The sequence below is a fragment of the Peromyscus californicus genome, unplaced genomic scaffold (assembly GCF_007827085.1).
Source record: "Peromyscus californicus insignis strain IS unplaced genomic scaffold, ASM782708v3 Scaffold_19__1_contigs__length_69161282, whole genome shotgun sequence".
Taxonomy (NCBI): domain Eukaryota; kingdom Metazoa; phylum Chordata; class Mammalia; order Rodentia; family Cricetidae; genus Peromyscus; species Peromyscus californicus.
Window position 1 is genome coordinate 36399841 of NW_026294491.1, and position 20311 is coordinate 36420151.

The window sequence follows — 20311 nt, forward strand, 5'->3', positions numbered from 1 at the left end:
TAGAAGCACTGACTCAGACCTTAGCTCCGAGGAAGAAGACAGCGAAGACAACAGGAACACAGATACCTCGATTCTGCGCTTTGCTTTGTCATAAGCCCGCTCTTCTTTAGTTCGGTCGTCGTCAGAGTCATACTCAGAGTCTGAGCTCACTTCTTTGCCTGGCTTTTTATCTAACGCCTTCCCCGAGTCTTTCTCATCTGACATCTTCTCTTCTTCCTCATTGCCTTCACTGCCTTCACTTTCTCCGTCCTCTTCCTCATCTTCACTCTCTTCCTCCTCTTCCTCCTCCTCTTCCTCCTCCTCCTCCTCCTCCTCTTCAGGTTTTTCTTGTACTTCTATGTGAATCGTGTTTCCTTCTTTGAGGAAAATAAATTGATTTTAAAATAAATGAAAGCTAGCATCATAGATTTATATCAAAAGAACAGAGACTACAAAGTAAGGGAAAATTGTTAAAATATACTAATTACAGCAGTCGCCTTCACTTCCTACGTCACAAATGCCAAACATTTATCTGTTCCTGTGGAGACTCCCACCAGGCATAGGACTCGAGGCGTCATCACTAGCCAGGACTCCTGGTGGGACAACATGGACAACTGAGGATAATGCTGAGCACTGCTTTCCCCTTGGGGTGCTCCTTTGATGATTCTGGAAGCAGCAGTTAAATCTGAAGCTGCCTCAGCGCTAACAGCCAGACATTAGGAGTCCAGGCCTACGAAGACTAGAGCAGAGAGGGAGAGGAAGGTATGAGTGAGCAATCACTGCGTTATAATACTGTTACTGTGTCATAAAAATCCTGTAGCGTATACCCTAGAAGTAACAGTAGATGAGAAATAAACAGACTGTATCATCATCTAAAATGAAATGAGTCCATGCATTTGTTATTAAAAATGCTGGTGTGCAGACTGACAACCTTTAATTTAAAAAAATCCCCAAATCTGAAATTCTCCAAAAATAATGATGCCATTTTTCCTCCTCTTTTGACACAGGGCCTCAAGTATTTATAGCTCAAGACAAACCAGAGATACTGAGACACTGTGTCAAATAAGAAAAAAGATATAAAATTAAGATTGAAGCCGAAAGAAAAATGAAGCAAAGAATGTTAAAATTTTCTATGTCCAGAGAAATAATTACTGTATGAAAAAGGAGGAAGAACAAGCAATGGAGGTGAAAAAAACAGAATTTGAAAGAAAAAAAAAAGCAATGGTATACAAATTGGTAGTTGGATAAACGTTCAAGTACTCCAAAGTTGTCTGGAAAGGTGGTGGTACTAAGTACTGTTTAGTTGAAATGTGCAAGTTAAAAATCTCTAATAGCATCCTTTTAAAAATTAATCTGGTCAGGGTGGCACATTCCTATAATTTCAGCCAGCATTCAGAGGCTGAGGCAGGAAGATCACACATCTGAGGCCAGACTAGGAACTTAGTGAGATCCAGTCTTAAAAAAAATAAAACGAAAATCCTATCACTTGAGTAGAGGCGGAAAGACCTTGGCTCACAGCAAGTTCTAGGACGGCTGTGCTGGATAAGGAGAGCCTATCTCAGAAACTGTGTAAAACAGAAATAAGAAAACCAAGGGGGTTAGGGAATGCAACTAATAAGAATAACACAATCCAACAAACAAAAGATGGTTATAAAAGGGAAAAACAGAAAAAAAATCACAATAGACTTACGAGCTTAAAAGAGAATGTACTTCATTAATTAAATTGGGTGCTGAGGCACTGCGCGAGTCCTCCAAGTGGACTGACTGACAAACTGCTTGCTAGGGTTAGAGTGCATGGCAGAGTCCCCTCTACCATGGTGCTATTAAGATGTAGGGGTGCGGGCCAGGCGGTGGTGGCGCAAGCCTTTAATCCCAGCACTCGGGAGGCAGAGCCAGGCAGATCTCTGTGAGTTCGAGGCCAGCCTGGGCTACCAAGTGAGTTCCAGGAGAGGCGCAAAGCTACACAGAGAAACCCTGTCTCGAAAAACCAAAAAAAAAAAAAAAAAAAAAAGATGTAGGGGTGCACACCTTTAGTCCCAGCACTCTGGAGGCAGAGGCAGGAGGATCTCTGTGAGTTCAAGGTCAGTCTGGTCTACAAAGCAAGTTCCATGACAGCCAGAGCTATTACAGAAACCCCATCTCAAAAAACAAACCAAAGATATATATAGGGCCTCAGGGAAGCTAAGTCATTAGTGATTTGTACTCCTGAGGTGATTAATGCTTCAAGGAGTCTTTGCAAAGAGTTTACTCAACTCTCCGTTCAATCCTTCCCACCAAGTGAGAATACTGTTCCTTCCCTCTGAAGGGGTCAGCAATAAAACGTCTCCCTGGAACAGAGAGGAGTCCTCCTCACCTGCCACCCACCAGTGTCAGTAGCTTGATCTTGGATTCCAAGTTTAGGAAACACATCTCTATCTTTGATAAGTCACACAATCGATGCTTTATTGTGTCAGCAATAATACACTGAGGCAAAGCCATTTACAGGTATAAGGAGAGTACTACAGACAGAAAACATTCATGGAAGTCAAGGGTAGTTTAGAAGAATATGAGATACTTAATATGATAATAGCCACTACTTGAAAAAGAGAAGTATAATAGAAGGCCCAATTCATCAGAAAGATCTAAGACTGTATTCACCTGATATCACAGAATCAAAATATGTAAAGCAAAAATTAATAGAACGCTGAAAACAGACAATCTATAATCACAGTGGAAGACCTTTTCAATACATGGGCTAGTAAGAGAATGTGTATACCTATGTGTGCTCACATGTAAACACACAAACTCTCAGAATAATAAAGTCTTGAACAAAATAATCACCACACTTGGTCTCAATACAAAAACCAAGACAGCTTCTACAAACCAGTTTCTAATCACATTTGAAAACAAAATTATCTGAGGATACACTGGCTTGTAAGGCAAAAGTCACCATACTTCTTGAGAGAGAACCAAAGAATCACTGAGAAATAACTCAGTGGAGAACTCCTGCCTAGTGAATGCAAAGCCCTGGGTTCAATGCCACACACACACACAGACATAGACACACACAGAATCATAGGTATCCCCTGGTCACCAAATTCTGTAGGCTAAAAAACACACTAAATAAATTAAAACTGCAAACTAGAAAATATTAACATCAAAAACTTATGAATTTGGTGAAACCCTTGGTTTACTAAAAATGTTAGAATAAAAAAAAAGGAGGAGGGTTCTCAAAAATCAAAGAGCCAAACATTCTCAAGAATATAGGAAAGAAAACTGTAAGAAATTAAATTCAAAGTAAGGTGTTTTAGTCATAAAATTCAAGTGTAATGACCAAAAGGTGAACATTTACATTTTATTCACAGTGAGCGGAACTGCGCCAATCTTTGCCTTATGCTGCTAGGCTTTGTGTAGGTGAGCTTTAGAAAAGCTACTCACCCCACACTGTCTAGATAAATGTATTCTAGGCAGCTATCACCTTAAAGATGACCTTCTGAAAACACATTCCTTTGGATTCAGGAACACACGTGATATATGATCAGTGGATTTATCAATATTTACTCACGGTTACCTTGTTCTCTCTCTTCATCACTGGCCATAGCTTCCCAGTCATCTAACCCAGCATCCTCAGTTTCTTCTTCTTCTTCCTCTGTAAGTACAAGTTGCTATTTACAACAAGAAAGCACTGGAGGGTAAGAGGCTGCTTTCAGAAGTGCTGAATTATGCTTGGACAGATAAAAAAAACTTGCTTCAATTATGAAAAAAATGTTTATGTAGCTGTTTTCTTTGGAATTTTCTTTTCACTATACCTAGCATGCCATAAATTAAGTATAAACCAGATTTTATATTCAAATAAACTAAATTGGAAACCTAAGCAACAAAATGTTTAGATTTTAAAATGATGTATGAATGAACTCAGTTCTTTTAAAACTTTCAACTCATGCATTAGACACAGGATTTTTATTTTGCTCTTATCAGACTTATCTTTTAGAACAACGTTTAACTAATAAAGAAAAAAGTCAAAAATTTTTGCCAATGCTTGCAAGGTATATGTATAAACACACACACACATACACACACAAATTAATAAGCTGAACATATATGGATTAGTAAATAGGAGCTAACCTCTAAGGTTTCAAAATATATGTTTTATGGTTCTTACAGTGTTGTAACTAAAGATGTTCCCAATTTGCTTTCATACCATAAGGTAAAAACTTCAGGCTTAGAGATTTTTGACCCATTTTTTTAAAAAAAAGGCATTCCAAAACCCTTCAGTGTCTCCAACAGACATTTTACTAACACTACTAAAGAGAAACAAAACTGATTCAAGTATAGCTGGGATATTTTCTCAAAGTGGAAATGAAGAGAGATGGGCTAAAGAAATGAATGAAGAAAACCATCTAAGCTAGTAATTTATTTGGCTCCAAATTACTTAATGATGGTAGCTTATTGAGTCATGAACACTATGTAATAGGAACTAATGAAAACCTGATGTTACTGGCCTGGTTCAACAGAAGTGGGTGTCTCTTCTTTTTCTGGTATTCCATGCTCCACAACTTCCACAGCAGCACTTATTTCCAAAGTTTCAGATACTAAAAAGGAGCAGAAAGTGTATTAGTCACATTTTACAGTCTGCAATTTTTCTTCAAATATCCTATTCGGCACAGTATAAGAATTCTTGATGTAAGAACACGAGTCTTTCTAAGTCTGGGAAACATTTGATACCACTTACACAGGAAATCAAAGTTTCTGCCCAAGCAGAATATAAAATCACAGGGCAAGAAGAAAAATAATTTATATTTTTGTTTTTCAGACGTAACATTATTCATATAAGATGCAGATATTTCAATCTGAAGTATTTTTTGAAGGTTTATCTTACGTGTGTGAATATATGTGCACACCTGTGTGTAGGCCAGAAAAGGCATTGGATCCCTGAGAGTGGAGTTCTCACTGGTGGGATGCCCAGCTTGTTACCTGGGTGCTAGGATCCTAAGTCTGGGCCTCATGATTGAGCAGCAAGCAATCTTAGCTACTGAGCATTCTTTAACAACCCAAGTACTTTCTCTTTTGCCTCTCATTTGAATCAAGTGAGAATGATTAAAATGGTAAGAAACAATGGGTAGAAAAATGCAGTGCTGGGGGCTGGGGATGTAGCCAAATAATAGAACCCCTTTGGCTCAGAAAGACCCTGGGCTCAGTCCTCAACATCCCACATACATGGATGCTTGTAGAAAGATACTTTCTGTTGAAAGTTGTGAGAAAAAGACAGGTGTAACCTTTCTAAACCAAAGGCTACTTCATAAACAAACCTTCTTTATTTTCTGGCTGTTGTGGTATTTTCTTCTTCTTTTTATCTTCATAAATGGGCCTTTTCTTTGGCAACGAGTCTTTCGATGGCACTTCGACGCCTAAGGGGGGAAACGAGGAAAATTTAAGGCTTATACTGTTATACGGTTTACTTGATACTGGAGGGAAAGTATCTAAAATATGAGGCATGGTAGCCCACTTGCAATCCCAGCACCTGGGAGGGTAAAGGCAGGACGGCCATCAACCTAGTAAGTTCGAGGTCAATGTGGGCTACATGTGAGACCCTGCTTCATCTCAACACTTCTAAAAAAGGAAAATATTTTAAAAGACAGCATTTTAAGCCAGGCAGTAGTGGCACACGCCTTTAATCCCAGCACTTGGGAGGCAGAGGCAGGCAGGTCTCCATGAGTTTGAGGCCAGCCTGGTCTACAGAGTGAGTTCCAGGACAGCCAGGGATACACAAAGAGAAACCCTGTCTCAAGAAACCAAAAGAAGGACATTTTAGCCAATTCAAAGATACGCACCCTAAAACTGAAGAGCATTCAGAGAGAAACCTATGGCTTCTGCACAGGGTGTCTGTACATTCACATTCAAACACAATGAAGAGCTAACAAGTGCACAGATCTTGCAAACACCACTGCTATGAAGAAGCAGAGCAACTCTGTTACCATGCACTGTCTCAAGGAGCCAAACCCCCTTAGTCTGAGCCGACTCATCTGTTCTCTAACCACACTGTTCAGCTTTTCCTAGAATGTCCACAAGTGACATCTTCACTCAGGCTTTTGTCATCGTGATGGATATGTAAATCATCAGTACTTTTATTTTGGACAGAGTCACATTGTGTAGCTCTGGCTAGCTTGGAACTCACTATGTGGACCAGGCTATCCTTCAATTCACAAGTATCTGACCACCTCTGCCTCCAGAGTGTTGGGGTTAAAAGTGAGCCCACCATGCTTGGCCCAGTACTTCATCTTTTAATTTCTGAGTTTTTGTATTACACTAGTTCATTAATCCACTTAACAGCTAAAGGGCTTCTGATCATTTTTAGTTTAGAGTAGTTATGCGGAAAGCAGATGTGATTATTTTCACACAGGCTTCTTCATGAGTATTTTTCTCTTGAATGAGACAGAAGTTAAATATGTGCTTAATTTTGTTCAAAGCTGTCAGTTGTTCTTTAAAGTGGACTAAGATTGAAAATTCTTTTCATGTTTATGGTTATTGGTTAAAGTGGTCATTCAAATCTTTTGTGAGCTTATAAATGGAGTTCCTGGTTTTTCAAAAGTGCTGAATGATAAAGTTTTATATACCTTCAATAGTCTTTACAAAATATTCAATAGGAAGGTGTTTGTGAATTTTCCTTCCTTTTATAAGTTACTTTTGTATTACATTTGTATGTATGTAAGCATCCACAATGCCACAGGACACTTGTGGAAGTTGGTTCTCTCCTTCTCCCTTGTGGCTTTCAGGAGTTGGACTCAGGTTGTAAGGTTTGGTGACAGGTACCTTTACTCACTGAGCCATCTTCCCAGCCCCTGAAATATACCTGCAAAGTCATTATCTGAAATTTCTTTGCCTAAACATTTTCTCCTATTTTTCTCTAAAAGGTTTTGGCTTATAATCTTTAGAACTAAGATCCATTTTGAATTAATATTTAGGTATTATCAATCTAAAGTGGGGATAAAGACAAGTTTCTGTGTACAGACATTCAATTGTTTTAAGTACCATTTGTTATAAGAACTACATGTATTCATCCCCTGAATTTCCCGATACCAGGGAAAATAACATCACTTTGTCATCTGCAGATGCTATTCTGTTAATCTACCTGTCTGCCCATTTGCCAATATAACACTATACTGGTTCTTGGGGCTTTAGAGTATTTTTTAAAGATTTATTTAGAGTTAATCTTGAAATCAAATATTTTGAGACTTCCAAATTACTCTCCTTTTTCAGAAGCATTTTTGTTAGGGCTGGAGAGATGCTCAGTGGTTATGAGCACTTGTTCTTGCAGAGAACTAGGCTCTGGTTCTAGCTCCCACATGGTAGCACATAACCATCCATAACCCTAGTTCCAAAGGTCCCAATGCCCTCCTGTGGGCACCAGGCACAACACATGCCATATACATATATGCAGTCAACAACACACAACAAACAAACTTTTTTTTTTTAAATGTGTGTGTTTTGTTTTGTTTTTTGAGGCAGGGTCTCACTATGTAGCTCTGGCTGCCCTGGAACTCACTAAGTAGAGTTGACTGGCTTTGAACTCAGAGATCCCCTGCTTCTGTCTCCCAAAGTGCTGGAATTAAAGGTGTCTGCCACTATACCCAGCTTAAATAAACCTAAAAAGTTTCAAAACAAGGTCTTTTGGGCTATTGTAACTCAATCTTATCATATCTGCATTTTAGAAACAGGTAACAGAGCCCCATAAAGTGTCATTCTGTGACTTCAATTGAGATTCCACTGAATCAACAGACCGATTTTGAAAGCTTCACAGTTTTGAGTCTCATGGTTAATTATATGTTTCACACAGGCCTTACTTTGATTTACTCGTTGCTATTTTGTAGTTTTCAGATTTAGATACTATAAATAATAGGTTTATAATTCTTTCGCTTTCTTTTTAGATTGGTTCAGTAAATGTTTCTGCTCAAATTTGGTTTGGTTTTGTTAATTTTCAGCAGCTAATTGCTAGCATGAAAATACAACTGACATTTGCATACTGATCTGCCATTCACAGCCATGCTAACCTCACCCTCAGTGCTACAGTTGTCTTGATGCAGGAGATGCACAGCATTTTTCTATGCTGATAATCATAACCTGCAGAGACAATTTCATTGCTTCTTTCCAGTCTGCCTGCCATTCATTTATTTAGCCCAATTCCACAGGTCAGGACATCACAGCACAATACTGATGACCATGGCAAGCAAAGACTGTCCTGACTTTTCCATTATGTTAGGGTTTCTTTTTATTAATTTTTATAATTATATTAGTTTTGTGTGTGCACATGCAGGCACACACCACAGTATATATATGCAATATAGGGCAATTTATGGGAATCCATTCTTTTCCTTACATCATGTGGGTGGGTCTCAGGGATCAAACTCAGGTTGTTAGGCTTGGCAGCAAATTGTCTTTACCCACCAGGTCATCTTTTGAGGTCTCTTTTTTAACTCTTCACCACTAACATAAGAGCAGTGCCTTTTATGGGGGCCTGGGGGATAGCAGGAGGAGACTAATGTCTTAAAACATCAGGTTAAGAAGTTCACTGATACTGTTTGTAAATATTATATTAAATGATGATTCTGTCAAATGGTTTTTCTGAATTCACTGATATGTATCATGTAACTTTTATTCTTTAGATTGCTGATATGAAAAAAATATAGTGATTCATTTTCAAATAATGAGTCAGCCTTGCATTCCCAGGATAATACCAAATTTATAATGAGATTATCCTTATGTACAAATATACAAAATACCCATGTAAATATATAGATATATTATATTAAGTAGATATCTACATATACCCACATATTTATCTATCTGGGGGGAGAGAGAGAGAGAGAGAGAGAGAGATACTTTGCTAAACTTTTGTTGAAAGCTTTTTCATGTAAGTTTGTAAATGGTCAGGTATTGTAGCTCATACCTATATTCATAATACTCAAGATGCCGAGAGAGAAGGATTGATAGAAGTTTCAGACCAGTCTGGAGCTATATATAGTCTGTATATCCTCTCCTGAAATGACTTTTTCTCAGTATGTAAAGGTGTTCTCAAAAAACATATAAGCTATTTCTGGAATATAGTATGTATAACTGGTCCAACGTACTCCTTAATCATTTTTTAAAGTCCCTGGGAGCTTATTTTCTTTGTTGGAAAGTAACTTAGTAAAATTTAATAGATTGTACCTTTTTAAAGTTGTTCTACTGCATCTGTATTTTTGGATAGACGGGCTCTTCCATTTCACTACTGACACTGGTTTAAAATGTTTGTTGTTCATGCCGGGCGGTGGTGGCGCACGCGCCGGGCGGTGGTGGCGCACGCCTTTAATCCCAGCACTCGGGAGGCAGAGCCAGGCGGATCTCTGTGAGTTCGAGGCCAGCCTGGACTACCAAGTGAGTTCCAGGAAAGGCGCAAAGCTACACAGAGAAACCCTGTCTCGAAAAACCAAAAAAAAAAAAAAAAAAAAAAAAAAATGTTTGTTGTTCTTAGTCAATGCAGCTAGTGGGTTATTTTATTGATCATTTCCAAGAACTAGCCCTTTAGTCACAAAATTTAATCTTAAAGCTACTCTTCTCCCACCTCACCCTGCGCCTTTTGTAAGATGTCCCTCATTTCCAGTAAGCATTCCTCTTTGAATAGGGTAAGGAGAAATGCACTGTTTAGTTTCCAAAACTTGTAGATTTCTCCCCATATATATTTATTTTGGGAGGATATTGGTTTGGTTTTTTGTTGTTGTTGTTGGTTCCCCCCCACACACATGATAGGGTCCTGTAATTTAGTTCAGACAGACCTAGAACTTGCTATGGTAGCCCAGGCTGGACCCATATCATTACTTCTTAGGAGACTGTTTTACTGGTCCCTCTGCTAAAAAGATTACATTCTTTTTACAGTTTTCTATTCTAAGATTACTGAGAAGTTTCATACTAGTATAGCAAGCAGCTGGAGACTCTTAGGTGTGAGGCCAGTCTTATGAGTAACCTGAGGCTGTTAAGACCAGGAATTCCAAGAATGCAAAAGGCCTAAATGTTTCACTTCTGTGAAATGTGAAAGCACACATCTGCAGGAAGATAGTGGCCTTCTGCCTTTAAAAGCAGCCCTCCCCCTTTAACTGGGCCTCAGCTCCAAATCTGACCATGGGACTAGGGATGGGCTAATTACAACTCCACAGAGTTTATTTAGATGGCCTCTTGGTGTCTTCTAAATCCGTAACACTAGTGTGGCTATCACTCAGCAAAGTAGAAGTGAATTTCCTCTAACTTTTCTATTACGAGGGATCCCTTACTCAGTAACTCTGGCCACTATTAAGCAAACAAATGTGAGTATTATTCTAATTTCATGTACTGTTATGCAATAATGTGCTCAATTCAAAATGAAGAAAATGATTTAAAATTTTACAGCTGAAAGGAAATTCTTTTCCTCTCATTCCCTAAAGGACCACAAAAACCTTCACCATTATGATATAGTCTATAAACTGGGGCTATCAATTACTGAAGCTTAATACAGAATTAGGGCACAGCTGACAAAAGATGAACTTAACTTGCCTCTAAAAATCTCACAGGGATGCCAGAAGAGAAAAGCAGGGCTTATTATCTACTCTTTCAAATACATCGTCAGGAATACAAAGTTTACCACCACTTGTCTCCTGACTGTACTTAAGATAAACCAGCTCTTTACCCCAATGCTCACACTGAAGGACTAAAGTGACAAGTGACTATAACCAGAACAGCAGCATCCGGTCCTGCTGTGCATACCAGAGTAGTATGCTAATCACTCTGTCAGCAAGATTGTGATCTTTGAAAGGCAGGATGAAACATGACACAAACAAAATGCTGCACTTTTACAGAACTCACAAAGAAAATAAAAACATATTTTAACTGTGGAAGGCAGATCAAGGATCGATCCTCATGAAAGATGTTCATGTGCATCCCACAAGTGGAGACGATGAGATGGTAGAGGAGGAGGAGGACGAGGATATGGACAGTGAAGACAACTACTACAACATGATTTAAGGTTAAGTACTCTGACTTGTGTGAAATGTGGAAATTATCCCCAACTTCATCACATAATCCTTCTTGAGTAAAGAAGAGCCTTTCCCATAGAGGCTGTTGTCAGTGGGAGAGATGGATGAACAAGAAAAGTTAGAGTGAACACTGATGGCCTTGAAGATGGAGCAAACTCTCCAGCCATGGAACGTGGATGACCTCTACAAGCCAGAAAAGACCACAGATGGATTCTCACTTGACAGCTCTAATATATATGGTCCTGCCAACACCTCAGTCCAGTTCCAACTTTCAGTTACAGAACTGTAAGCCAGAAAATTTGTGTTGCTCCTAAGAAGTAATTTGTGGTAATTTATCACAGAAATACTGAAAACTACTACTAAGTGACTGCAAGTTTCCATTATCTCTACAAACAGTCATAATGACACTCTGTGCCTCCTGGCCAGCTTCGTAACTAAAAAGCAAATGCAAAGGTGACTGTGTAAAAGGTCATACTCTTTTTTCTTTTTAAACTAAACATTCCATAGTACACATTTCCTTGGTTTTCTGACAGGGTTAAGGAAGCTTTTCAATGGTCCTTTATGTGTATTGGTAAATTGTTCTCCAAGAGCCAGGCGGTGGTGGCACACACCTTTAATCCCAGTACTGGAGGCACAGGAAGGCGGATCTCTGTGAGTTTGAGGCTAGCCTGGGCTACAGAGTGAGTTCCAGGACAGGTGCAAAGCTACACAGAAAAACCTTGTCTCAAAAAAAAAAAAAAAAATTGTTCTCCAAAATTTGTAGAAACTGACACTGCCAGAAACCCTGGGTGGATGTCCAAATCCCACAGACTCTTCTAACAGTGTGAACTGCCAAGTAATTCTCATTGTTATCTTTATATATTTTCTTTTTATCATGTTTCAAAATTATGTCTGTTTCCTGATTATGCCTCTTCCTCGTTGAAATAACTTATCTACTGGGCTTTTGTTTTCCTGTCAATTTATAAGACTATAAGTAATAATTTGCGTATTATTTTTTTAAAAAGCAATGCAAGTAAGATTGAATAAAGTGACTTACAAAGTAAAAAATTCAAATTTCAAGTCATTAATCTATTTCTGTGTGAGTTCATGGCTATCATTTTTATTATTTTAATGATTTCTCCCAAATAAAGGAAGTAAAGAGATATTATTAAATTGAGACAGTAGAGCAAACCACAGTCAAACCTAGTCTGCAACATTACTAAGTATGGGGAAATACACTCTCTCAGTTTACAATTACTGGTACAGACCTACAAGTGAATGGTTCCATACGACAACCCCTCTTCTCTATTCCTATAACACAACCAAAAGATACCCAGAACCCCTTTCAGCTAACACAGACATTCAATCTGGCCAGAAGTTTTATGATACAGGCAGCAGCAGAAATTATATTGTATGGATTTTAAATAAAGTCAAAAACAAAACTAAGAATATTTTTAACTTTAAAATAAGAATATATGTATATACATGTAGGTACTGATAAAGGCTAGAATTGCAATGATCAGTGTTAAAACTATGGTAAGAGAAATGTATTAAGCCAAACAAAGAGGCTATATAAAGTATACAGTACAGCTTCCCTGACTAGCAGCCCATATCCACCAGGTAAAAAGCTTAAGTCGAATGCGGAGACTGCAGGCTGGAGATCACCCCAGATTCAATCAACTGACTATTCTTCTAGACAGGGATTCTTAAAACACCACACTTGTGATCAACACCAGCACTTCTGTGCATTCAGATATTCTACTGAGGTAGCAAACCAAGACATCATACTCAAGTTCTCCAAGAGCTTTTTCCTGCAGTAAACTTAGTAGCTGACTGAAAACTTGCAGCAATTTTCACAGGAATTATCAGAAAGACCCTGCAGATATCTAAGAACACATTCTGGATTTAATGAGAAAGGCAATGGATATGGTAACTTACCTCTACTTAATAAGCTGCCTTTCAAAGATACAGTGAGAGAACACTAGAGGATCTTTTATTGAGATGGTTCACATGATTAGACTGCAGAGAGTCTTTCTTATCAAGCTAAGGAATTGAAACTTTCCATTTCTAGACAATGGGGAACAAGAAGTTGTCGGCAATAGGTAGCATTATAAAGACTGAGAAAAGAGACCAGGGTCAGAGATGCCTCTTAAGAAACCATCTTTTCCAAGCAGGTTCTAAAGACTGATACCAAATTAATTTAAAATCTTAACTTTCATCTAATTATATCTCTAGCTACTCCATAAAACAGCATTTCTGAGCTTGGAAAAATTATTCTCTTCCTGTTCCATTCCAAGTATCTCTTAAAGGCCTTTAGCTTTCCAGATAGTCACCAGTCACAGCTGATGTTTGGGTACTAACTATAAACAATGTACCCTCTAACACCACTGGTTTTAAAGCCATATCCCCAAATAAGAATAAATTTTCTGAAATCTAAGTACAAACATAATAAAGAATTCATCACAAAAAAACATTTAAATTTCAGCTCTGAATGTTGAGCAAACTGCTTAAGCTTAGTAAATCACTACTTCCTATGTATGATAGGACTCAAATGATAAGATTTCTACCAGGGAAAAGCAGTGTCAAAGATCATCACAGCATCAGTTACAAAGTACACAATAAGTGAGCTACTGATACAATTCTAACCAAGTCCTATGTGACTATAGCATAATAGCTTATGGAATATAAGGAAGAAATTAGGGAAGACCCAGAAATAAAGTCTTCTCAATGGAGTAAAGACACTATTTTAAGTCTTAATGTTAAAAACACAATTACATGACCAATTTGTCATCTTTAAATACCATTAACTGGGACAGGAACCAAAGCTCTTTGGGTAATAGCTGATTCTAGATCTACAACAAAAAACACAGGTAAACCTGGAAGGAAGAAGTTAATTAACACTGTGGTCATGTGAAAAAAAAATCACAAGGACTTCCACTGGATAGAAGATGATACAATGAGTATCAAAGGCATTGTGACTTCAAGAAATAAAATCAATTATGTCCACTAAATTAATATATTCACAGAAACAAAAGACAAAATTAAACTCATGGGTCACCTTTGAAGGTTGTCAGACATTGATTGATTATTTTGCCTTAGGAGGCAAAGAAGTAAGCACTTATTGTGACATTCCTACATAAAAGCTGTTTCGGGAAAAGTTCTTATTTACAGATCTTGGCTAACTCAATGTAGAATAAAAGGTAAAATTACATTATTACCAATGTTGTAATTCCTAAAGAATACTGAATAAAACATCACCACCCACTGGACATCAGAACTATTATTGAGGGATTAGTTTTTGTTTTGTTTTGTTTTATAGTAAACAGGGCTACTCGTCAAACCTCACACTGCAATAAGTCAGAAAGCCCATCTCAGCATCACTAAGGTAAAGAAGTACACAGCACCACTAATAGCAGCCAAGCTGTGGGATCTAAGAAATTACAAAATACAATAGCACAGTATTTTACCAACACCAGGAGAATGTAATTAGACAAAATTCAGAATGTGAAAAATTCTAGTAAACTCTTCAGTACTGTCAATAAATAAATGACATCAAAATGGAGGTAGGTGGTATTACTGAGAGGCAAACCTATCTACCAAATACAATCTGTGGTTCACATCTGGATCCAGATTTAAACTATTTGGAAGACATCTGAAAGGAGGAAAATAATGAAAACAAAAAGAAAATCAGAAATAAAAAAGTTATTTGGGGACAGAATAGATGGCTCAATTCGTAAAACGCCTACAGGGCAATCATGAGGATATGAGTTCAGACCCCAGCACTTACACTAAAAAGCAAGCAAACAAAAACTCCAGGCACAGTAGTGCACACCTGTAACCTCAGCACTGGGAGGCGAGAGGCAGGCAGACTCCTGGAGCTCACTGGCCAGTCACTCTAGTCAACTGGTGTGCTCCAGGTTCAGCCAAGGACCCTGTCTCAAAAACAACATGTGGCCGGGCGGTGGTGGCGCACGCCTTTAATCCCAGCACTTGGGAGGCAGAGGCAGGCGGATCTTTGTGAGTTCGAGGCCAGCCTGGTCTAGAGAGCGAGATCCAGGAAAGGCGCAAAGCTGCACAGAGAAACCCTGTCTCGAAAAACCTAAAAAAAAAAAAAAAAAACAACATGTGGAGAAGCATTTGAGACAGTGTTGACCTCTGACCTCCATGAGCACATATATGCATGCACCTATAAAAAACTTCTGAAAAAAAATTATTATTGTTAGTGATAATATATATTCTAATTATGCTAAGTAAAATACTTATTCCCTACATGTACAAATAATATGGGAGAAAAAAATATAAAATAAATGTCTATGAGTCACTTTAAAGAACCCCAAGGGGAAAAAAGTGCTCAGAAGGATAAGGGGTATAAAACAAAAATGGAAAGGGTTGATAATCGGTGAAACTGGTTAAAAGGGCTCACTTTCATTTTTATTTGTTTCTTGGTGGGAGGGCAAAATTCATGGAAATTTATGATCTGCACACAAATTTCCATCATAGCACAGAAATCATTCTCCTAAACAACAGCACTATACATCTACTCCTTACATTTTTCCTCACCTTTCCCACAGCTTCAATTCCACATCCCTGAACTAATGCTCCTGCATCAGGGATCTAACTGCATGAGAAAAGCTCTGAAGATCACTACTTACCCTGAGCCTGGAGGTGTTTAAGGGTCACTTCAGCTCTGGCTCTGGCTTCTCTCTGCGACTTAGTTAACAGTTTCCCTTCTTTTTTTAAGCGTTCTTTTCTTTCTTTTTCCTTTTGCTTTTTCCTTTCTCTTTTTTCTTGTTCTAATCGTTCCTGAGCAAGAATACATGGCATATAAAAATTATACTAGCTGAATGAACCATCAAATTTAAAATAAGCAATACAAACTTCAAAGCTCTTGAGATGCAGGCAATATATTATGTTGGGAGACTATAAATGAAGATATTTAAATGTTGTACGTTATTCTTAAATAACATCAGGGTATATTATTAGCTATACAAACATACAATTAAGTCTGTACATGGGAGACAAAGGTAAGATTTTCTTATACCTCTTCCATTTTATTACTTATATCCGAGCAGTTAGTATAAATGAATGCCTGCTCCACTATACATGCTTAGAAGTACACTAGAGAATATTTACAGGACAGGTCTCAAGGAAAACTCACTGTCAGTGTTTGCAGCTCCATGAAAACATACCTCTTCTTTTCGTTTGGCTTCTAGCTCTTCAAGCCGCTTAATCCGCTCTTCCTCTTCTCTCTTCTGTCTCTCCTCCTCCTCTTTAAGCCTAGACAGCGCTTCTTGGATAGCTTTCACAGTGGACTTGCTAGGGCCTTTCTTCTTCTCTTTCTCTTTCTCTTTTGTATCTTTCTCTGTTTTCTTTTTCTTCTTATCTTTTTTCTTTTTGTCTCCTTCATTGTCATCTACCAAAACGAAGAAATAAAGGCAAAGAACTCAAGTTGCTTTCTCTATCAATGAGTAAACGCTAGCCAGGGTTCAAGGACCACCGTGAGACAAAGCTTCTGATGCCAGTGCGCTGGAGTGACATGCAGCACGGTGTCCTGAGACTGGAGTACCTCAATCCATCAGTACCAATACAACAGACATCACAGCTGGCCCACTGGGGCACCTGCAATGCCAGCATTGGTCTGAGACATCCAGATGAACACAAGATGACACACAGACCCTGTCAGCAGCAAAAAGGTGACAGACACTGCATTTTAGGTTTCACTCAGTTTGGTAATCACAGTACATGTCTGAAATTCTAAAAAAAAAATCAACTTAGCTTATACCCATTTAGTTGCTATAGCACTTCTGTTAAATGGGGATGATGAGAATGATAACCAGAATATGGGGATATTGGAACAAAATACAAAAATATAATTATACTTCAAAAACACTGACTGAAGAGATGGCTCAGAGGTTAAGAGCACTGGTTCCTCTGCTAGAGGTCCTGAGTTCAATTCCCAGCAACCACATGGTGGCTCACAACCACCAATAATGAGATCTGGTGCCTTCTTCTAGCCTTCAGGGATACATGTAGGTGGAACACTGTACACATAATACATATTAAAAAAAAAAAAAAACACTAAAGAAATAAAGTTGGTGATATTCCTGTGTCAGTGTTTCTCCTCAAAATTCAGACAATAAAACTTTCAGTGGCTAAAAACTTAGGTCATTGTTTTTTTGACTAAAAGCTTTCTAATCTAAGAAAAAGCTATTCTTTTAAAAAAATCTAAAACACCTAATATTTAGATATATTTATTCTAAGAGAAAGCAATCAGCTAGGATATTTAGATTTCAATTACTGATCAATTTATTTCAACTACTGAAAAAAACAAAAGAGGGGCCAGTAACACGGTTCAGCAGGTAAAGGGGATTGCTATCAAGTCTGACAGTCTGTGTGTGATCCCTGGAACTGACATGGTAATGGAGAACTGACTTCTTTTTTTTTTTTTTTTTTTTTTTTTTTTTTTTTTTTTTTTTTTTTTTTTTTTTTTTTTTTTTTTTTTTTTTTTTTTTTTTTTTTTTTTTTTTTTTTTGCAAAGAAGAAAGCCAAGAGGTCAGAGCCTTACCCTTCCTCCTGCGGTGGTGCTACCTCTCCAAACCAGAGCTACCCCTGTGTTAAAGTCTTTATATAGAGTTCCTGTCCTGCCTTCTCATTGGTTGTAAACCCAACCACATGACCGCCTCCTCACAGCCTGTCTGTATAGGCCTCCAGGTTTTCCATGATTGGTATTAAGATTAAAGGCATGTGTACCCAATAATGGCTGTATCCCTGAACACACAGAGACTTACCCAGCTCTGCCTACCAAGTGCTGGAATTACAAGCGTACGCTACCACTGCCCTGCTTTCCTATGGTTTGCTAATAGCTCTGACCCCCGGGCAACTTTATTTATTAACATACAAATAACATTTTAATACAAATAAAATATCACCATAACTCTCTGCTGGAACAAAGGTAACACTGCAAGATTTCAAGGCCCCAACTTGGGATGAGAACCCCTGGAGAACTGACTTCTAAAAGTGGTCCTCTCTGACCTCTCCACATACAATGTGGCACATGTACACCCACACATTAAAAAAAAAAAAAGAAGAAATGAAATAAATTTACTTTAAAAAAAAAAAAGAGAAACAAAAAACATGATCATTATCACCTAAGTGATTTAATTAAGTCTCTAATTTACTTTTTATTTTTCTATTTCACAGGTTAAACTGTTTTGTTTTGAATAAAAAGGAAAGAATTTAGAGATATCATCTGACATGAGTTTTTTTTTTTTTTTTTTTTTTTTTTTTTTTTTTTTTGGTTTTTTCGAGACAGGGTTTCTCTGTGTAGCTCTGCGCCTTTCCTGGAACTCGCTTTGGAGACCAGGCTGGCCTCGAACTCACAGAGATCCGCCTGGCTCTGCCTCCCGAGTGCTGGGATTAAAGGCGTGCGCCACCACCGCCCGGCTCTGACATGAGTTTTGGGAAGGAAATTTTTCTTTGGCCACTTAGTCATCATTAACAGCAAAAATAGTCATAATCAATTTTTATTAAATTTCTAATGTATAAATAAATAGCCTGGAGAAATGGTTTAATGAGCAAAGTGCTTGCCATGCAAACATGAGGAATTCAGATCATATTCCCAGCAACCACATAAAAAGCCAGGCATGGCAGCACACATTTGTAAATCCAATATAAAGGAAGGCAGAGAGAGACATGGACCCTGAAGCTCCACCAGCCTGGCTGAAACACTAACTCTATCATCAGTGAGCAAGCCTGTTTGAAAAAATAAGATCGAAGATTATTTATCATGATTTCAGCATTCCTTAGTGGCTGGTAGTTCTCCGTGCAGGGATGAGGCATGAGCTTGCCCCTTCCCCTGTAGCATGTCTATTTGTTGCTGTCCTTCCTTATTCAACTCATGTTAAAGCAGTCATGCTGGTGACACTTTTAAGAGTGTAGTTTCTGCCGGGCGGTGGTGGCGCACGCCTTTAATCCCAGCACTCGGGAGGCAGAGCCAGGCGGATCTCTGTGAGTTCGAGGCCAGCCTGGGCTACCAAGTGAGTTCCAGGAAAGGCGCAAAGCTACACAGAGAAACCCTGTCTCGAAAAACCAAAAAAAAAAAAAAAAAAAAAAAAAAAAAAAAAAAGAGTGTAGTTTCTGACACTCCTGGGAGAGACAATCACACAGCAATTAATGAAAAAAAAAAAATAGGCCATGAATTTGAAAGAGAGCAAACAGGTATATATGGAAAGGTTTAGAAGGAAGAAAGGGAAGGGAGAAATGTCATGATATTATAATCTCAAAGAATAAAAAGATAATTTCTTTAAAATGTAGGATGGATTGTGATGGCGGTAGGGACCTAAAATTGGCCCCTGGCCTCCATATCCGAATGCACAGAGGAGTGTACTCACACATACATGTCACAAAATACTATCACAGCACAATGATCACAACTTAGACTAGACATGAGCCAAAGGCTTTTGTGGTTATTACCAACCTTCTACAGTGGTAGGAATGTCTCCTTTCTCCTCAGAGGCAGCTCCTGTATCAAGAGTCTCTTTGAGTTTCAAACTTTCCTCTTCAGATTTCTTCTGAGGTTCTTTCTGTTTACTCTGGTCCTTTTTTCCTTTTTCTAGCTCTTCTTTTTCTTTCAACTTCCGCAATTTCATTTTTTCTTCATCTCTCTTTTTTTTCTCACGCTCTTTCTTTTCTGCCTTCTTTTGGGCCACTGTCTTAATTTTGAAGGAGTCATCATCTTCATTCCCACTCTCTACATTAGGAAGTGGCTTGTTTTTCTGATTTTTTTTCTGTCCTTTTCTGGACTGCAAAAATTCATCTGATTCACCACCACTTTCACCGGAAGAGTTTACTCTAGAACGCTCTTTACTTCTTTTACTATTATCTTCATCCTCTTCTGATTCCTCCCATTTTTTATTTGATTTCTGAGCTTTTTTAGCTTTTTTAGAAAGTTTATTAGAATCATCATCATCATCACTCCCAGAGAATATTTCCACTTTAGGTTTTGCAGTCTTTTTTGATTTTGAATCTTTATCTTCCAATTCTTCACTATCATTATCATCAAAACTTGGTTTTTTGCCCTTCTGTCCTTTCTTCTTTTTATCTTGTTTTGAGGCAGATTCTTCTTCATTGTTTTCTGTAGGCTAAAAAGTTTCCCTTGTTAGAAATGTCAACAGATTGTCATTCCTTAAAAATAATGAGGACCTCCCCAGAGTCAAGTGCTTCCCACAGTACACATTTTTAAATGCATTTCATGGAAGCATGGTTTTGTATGTTTGTTTGTTTTTCGAGACAGGGTTTCTCTGTGTCGCCCTGGTTATCCTGAAACCTGCTCTGTA

At 38.2% G+C, this 20311-nt stretch overlaps 1 protein-coding gene across 2 annotated transcripts in view; it reads right to left on the reverse strand.

Annotated features, from left to right (window-relative positions):
* Positions 1–20311, reverse strand: part of Eif5b (eukaryotic translation initiation factor 5B) — a 51766-nt gene that overhangs the window by 14664 nt on the left and 16791 nt on the right. Inside the window, exons 4-10 of one of the 2 annotated variants that reach the window (XM_052745103.1) lie at positions 19453–20116; positions 16166–16389; positions 15629–15779; positions 5268–5366; positions 4461–4550; positions 3530–3607; positions 67–353 (exon numbers count right to left, since the gene is read on the reverse strand). In XM_052745103.1, coding sequence (XP_052601063.1) covers positions 67–353; positions 3530–3607; positions 4461–4550; positions 5268–5366; positions 15629–15779; positions 16166–16389; positions 19453–20116 — 1593 coding nt within the window. Of the gene's footprint in view, positions 1–66; positions 357–3529; positions 3608–4460; positions 4551–5267; positions 5367–15628; positions 15780–16165; positions 16390–19452; positions 20117–20311 lie in introns of both variants that reach the window. The other variant, XM_052745102.1, reaches the window with a different exon arrangement.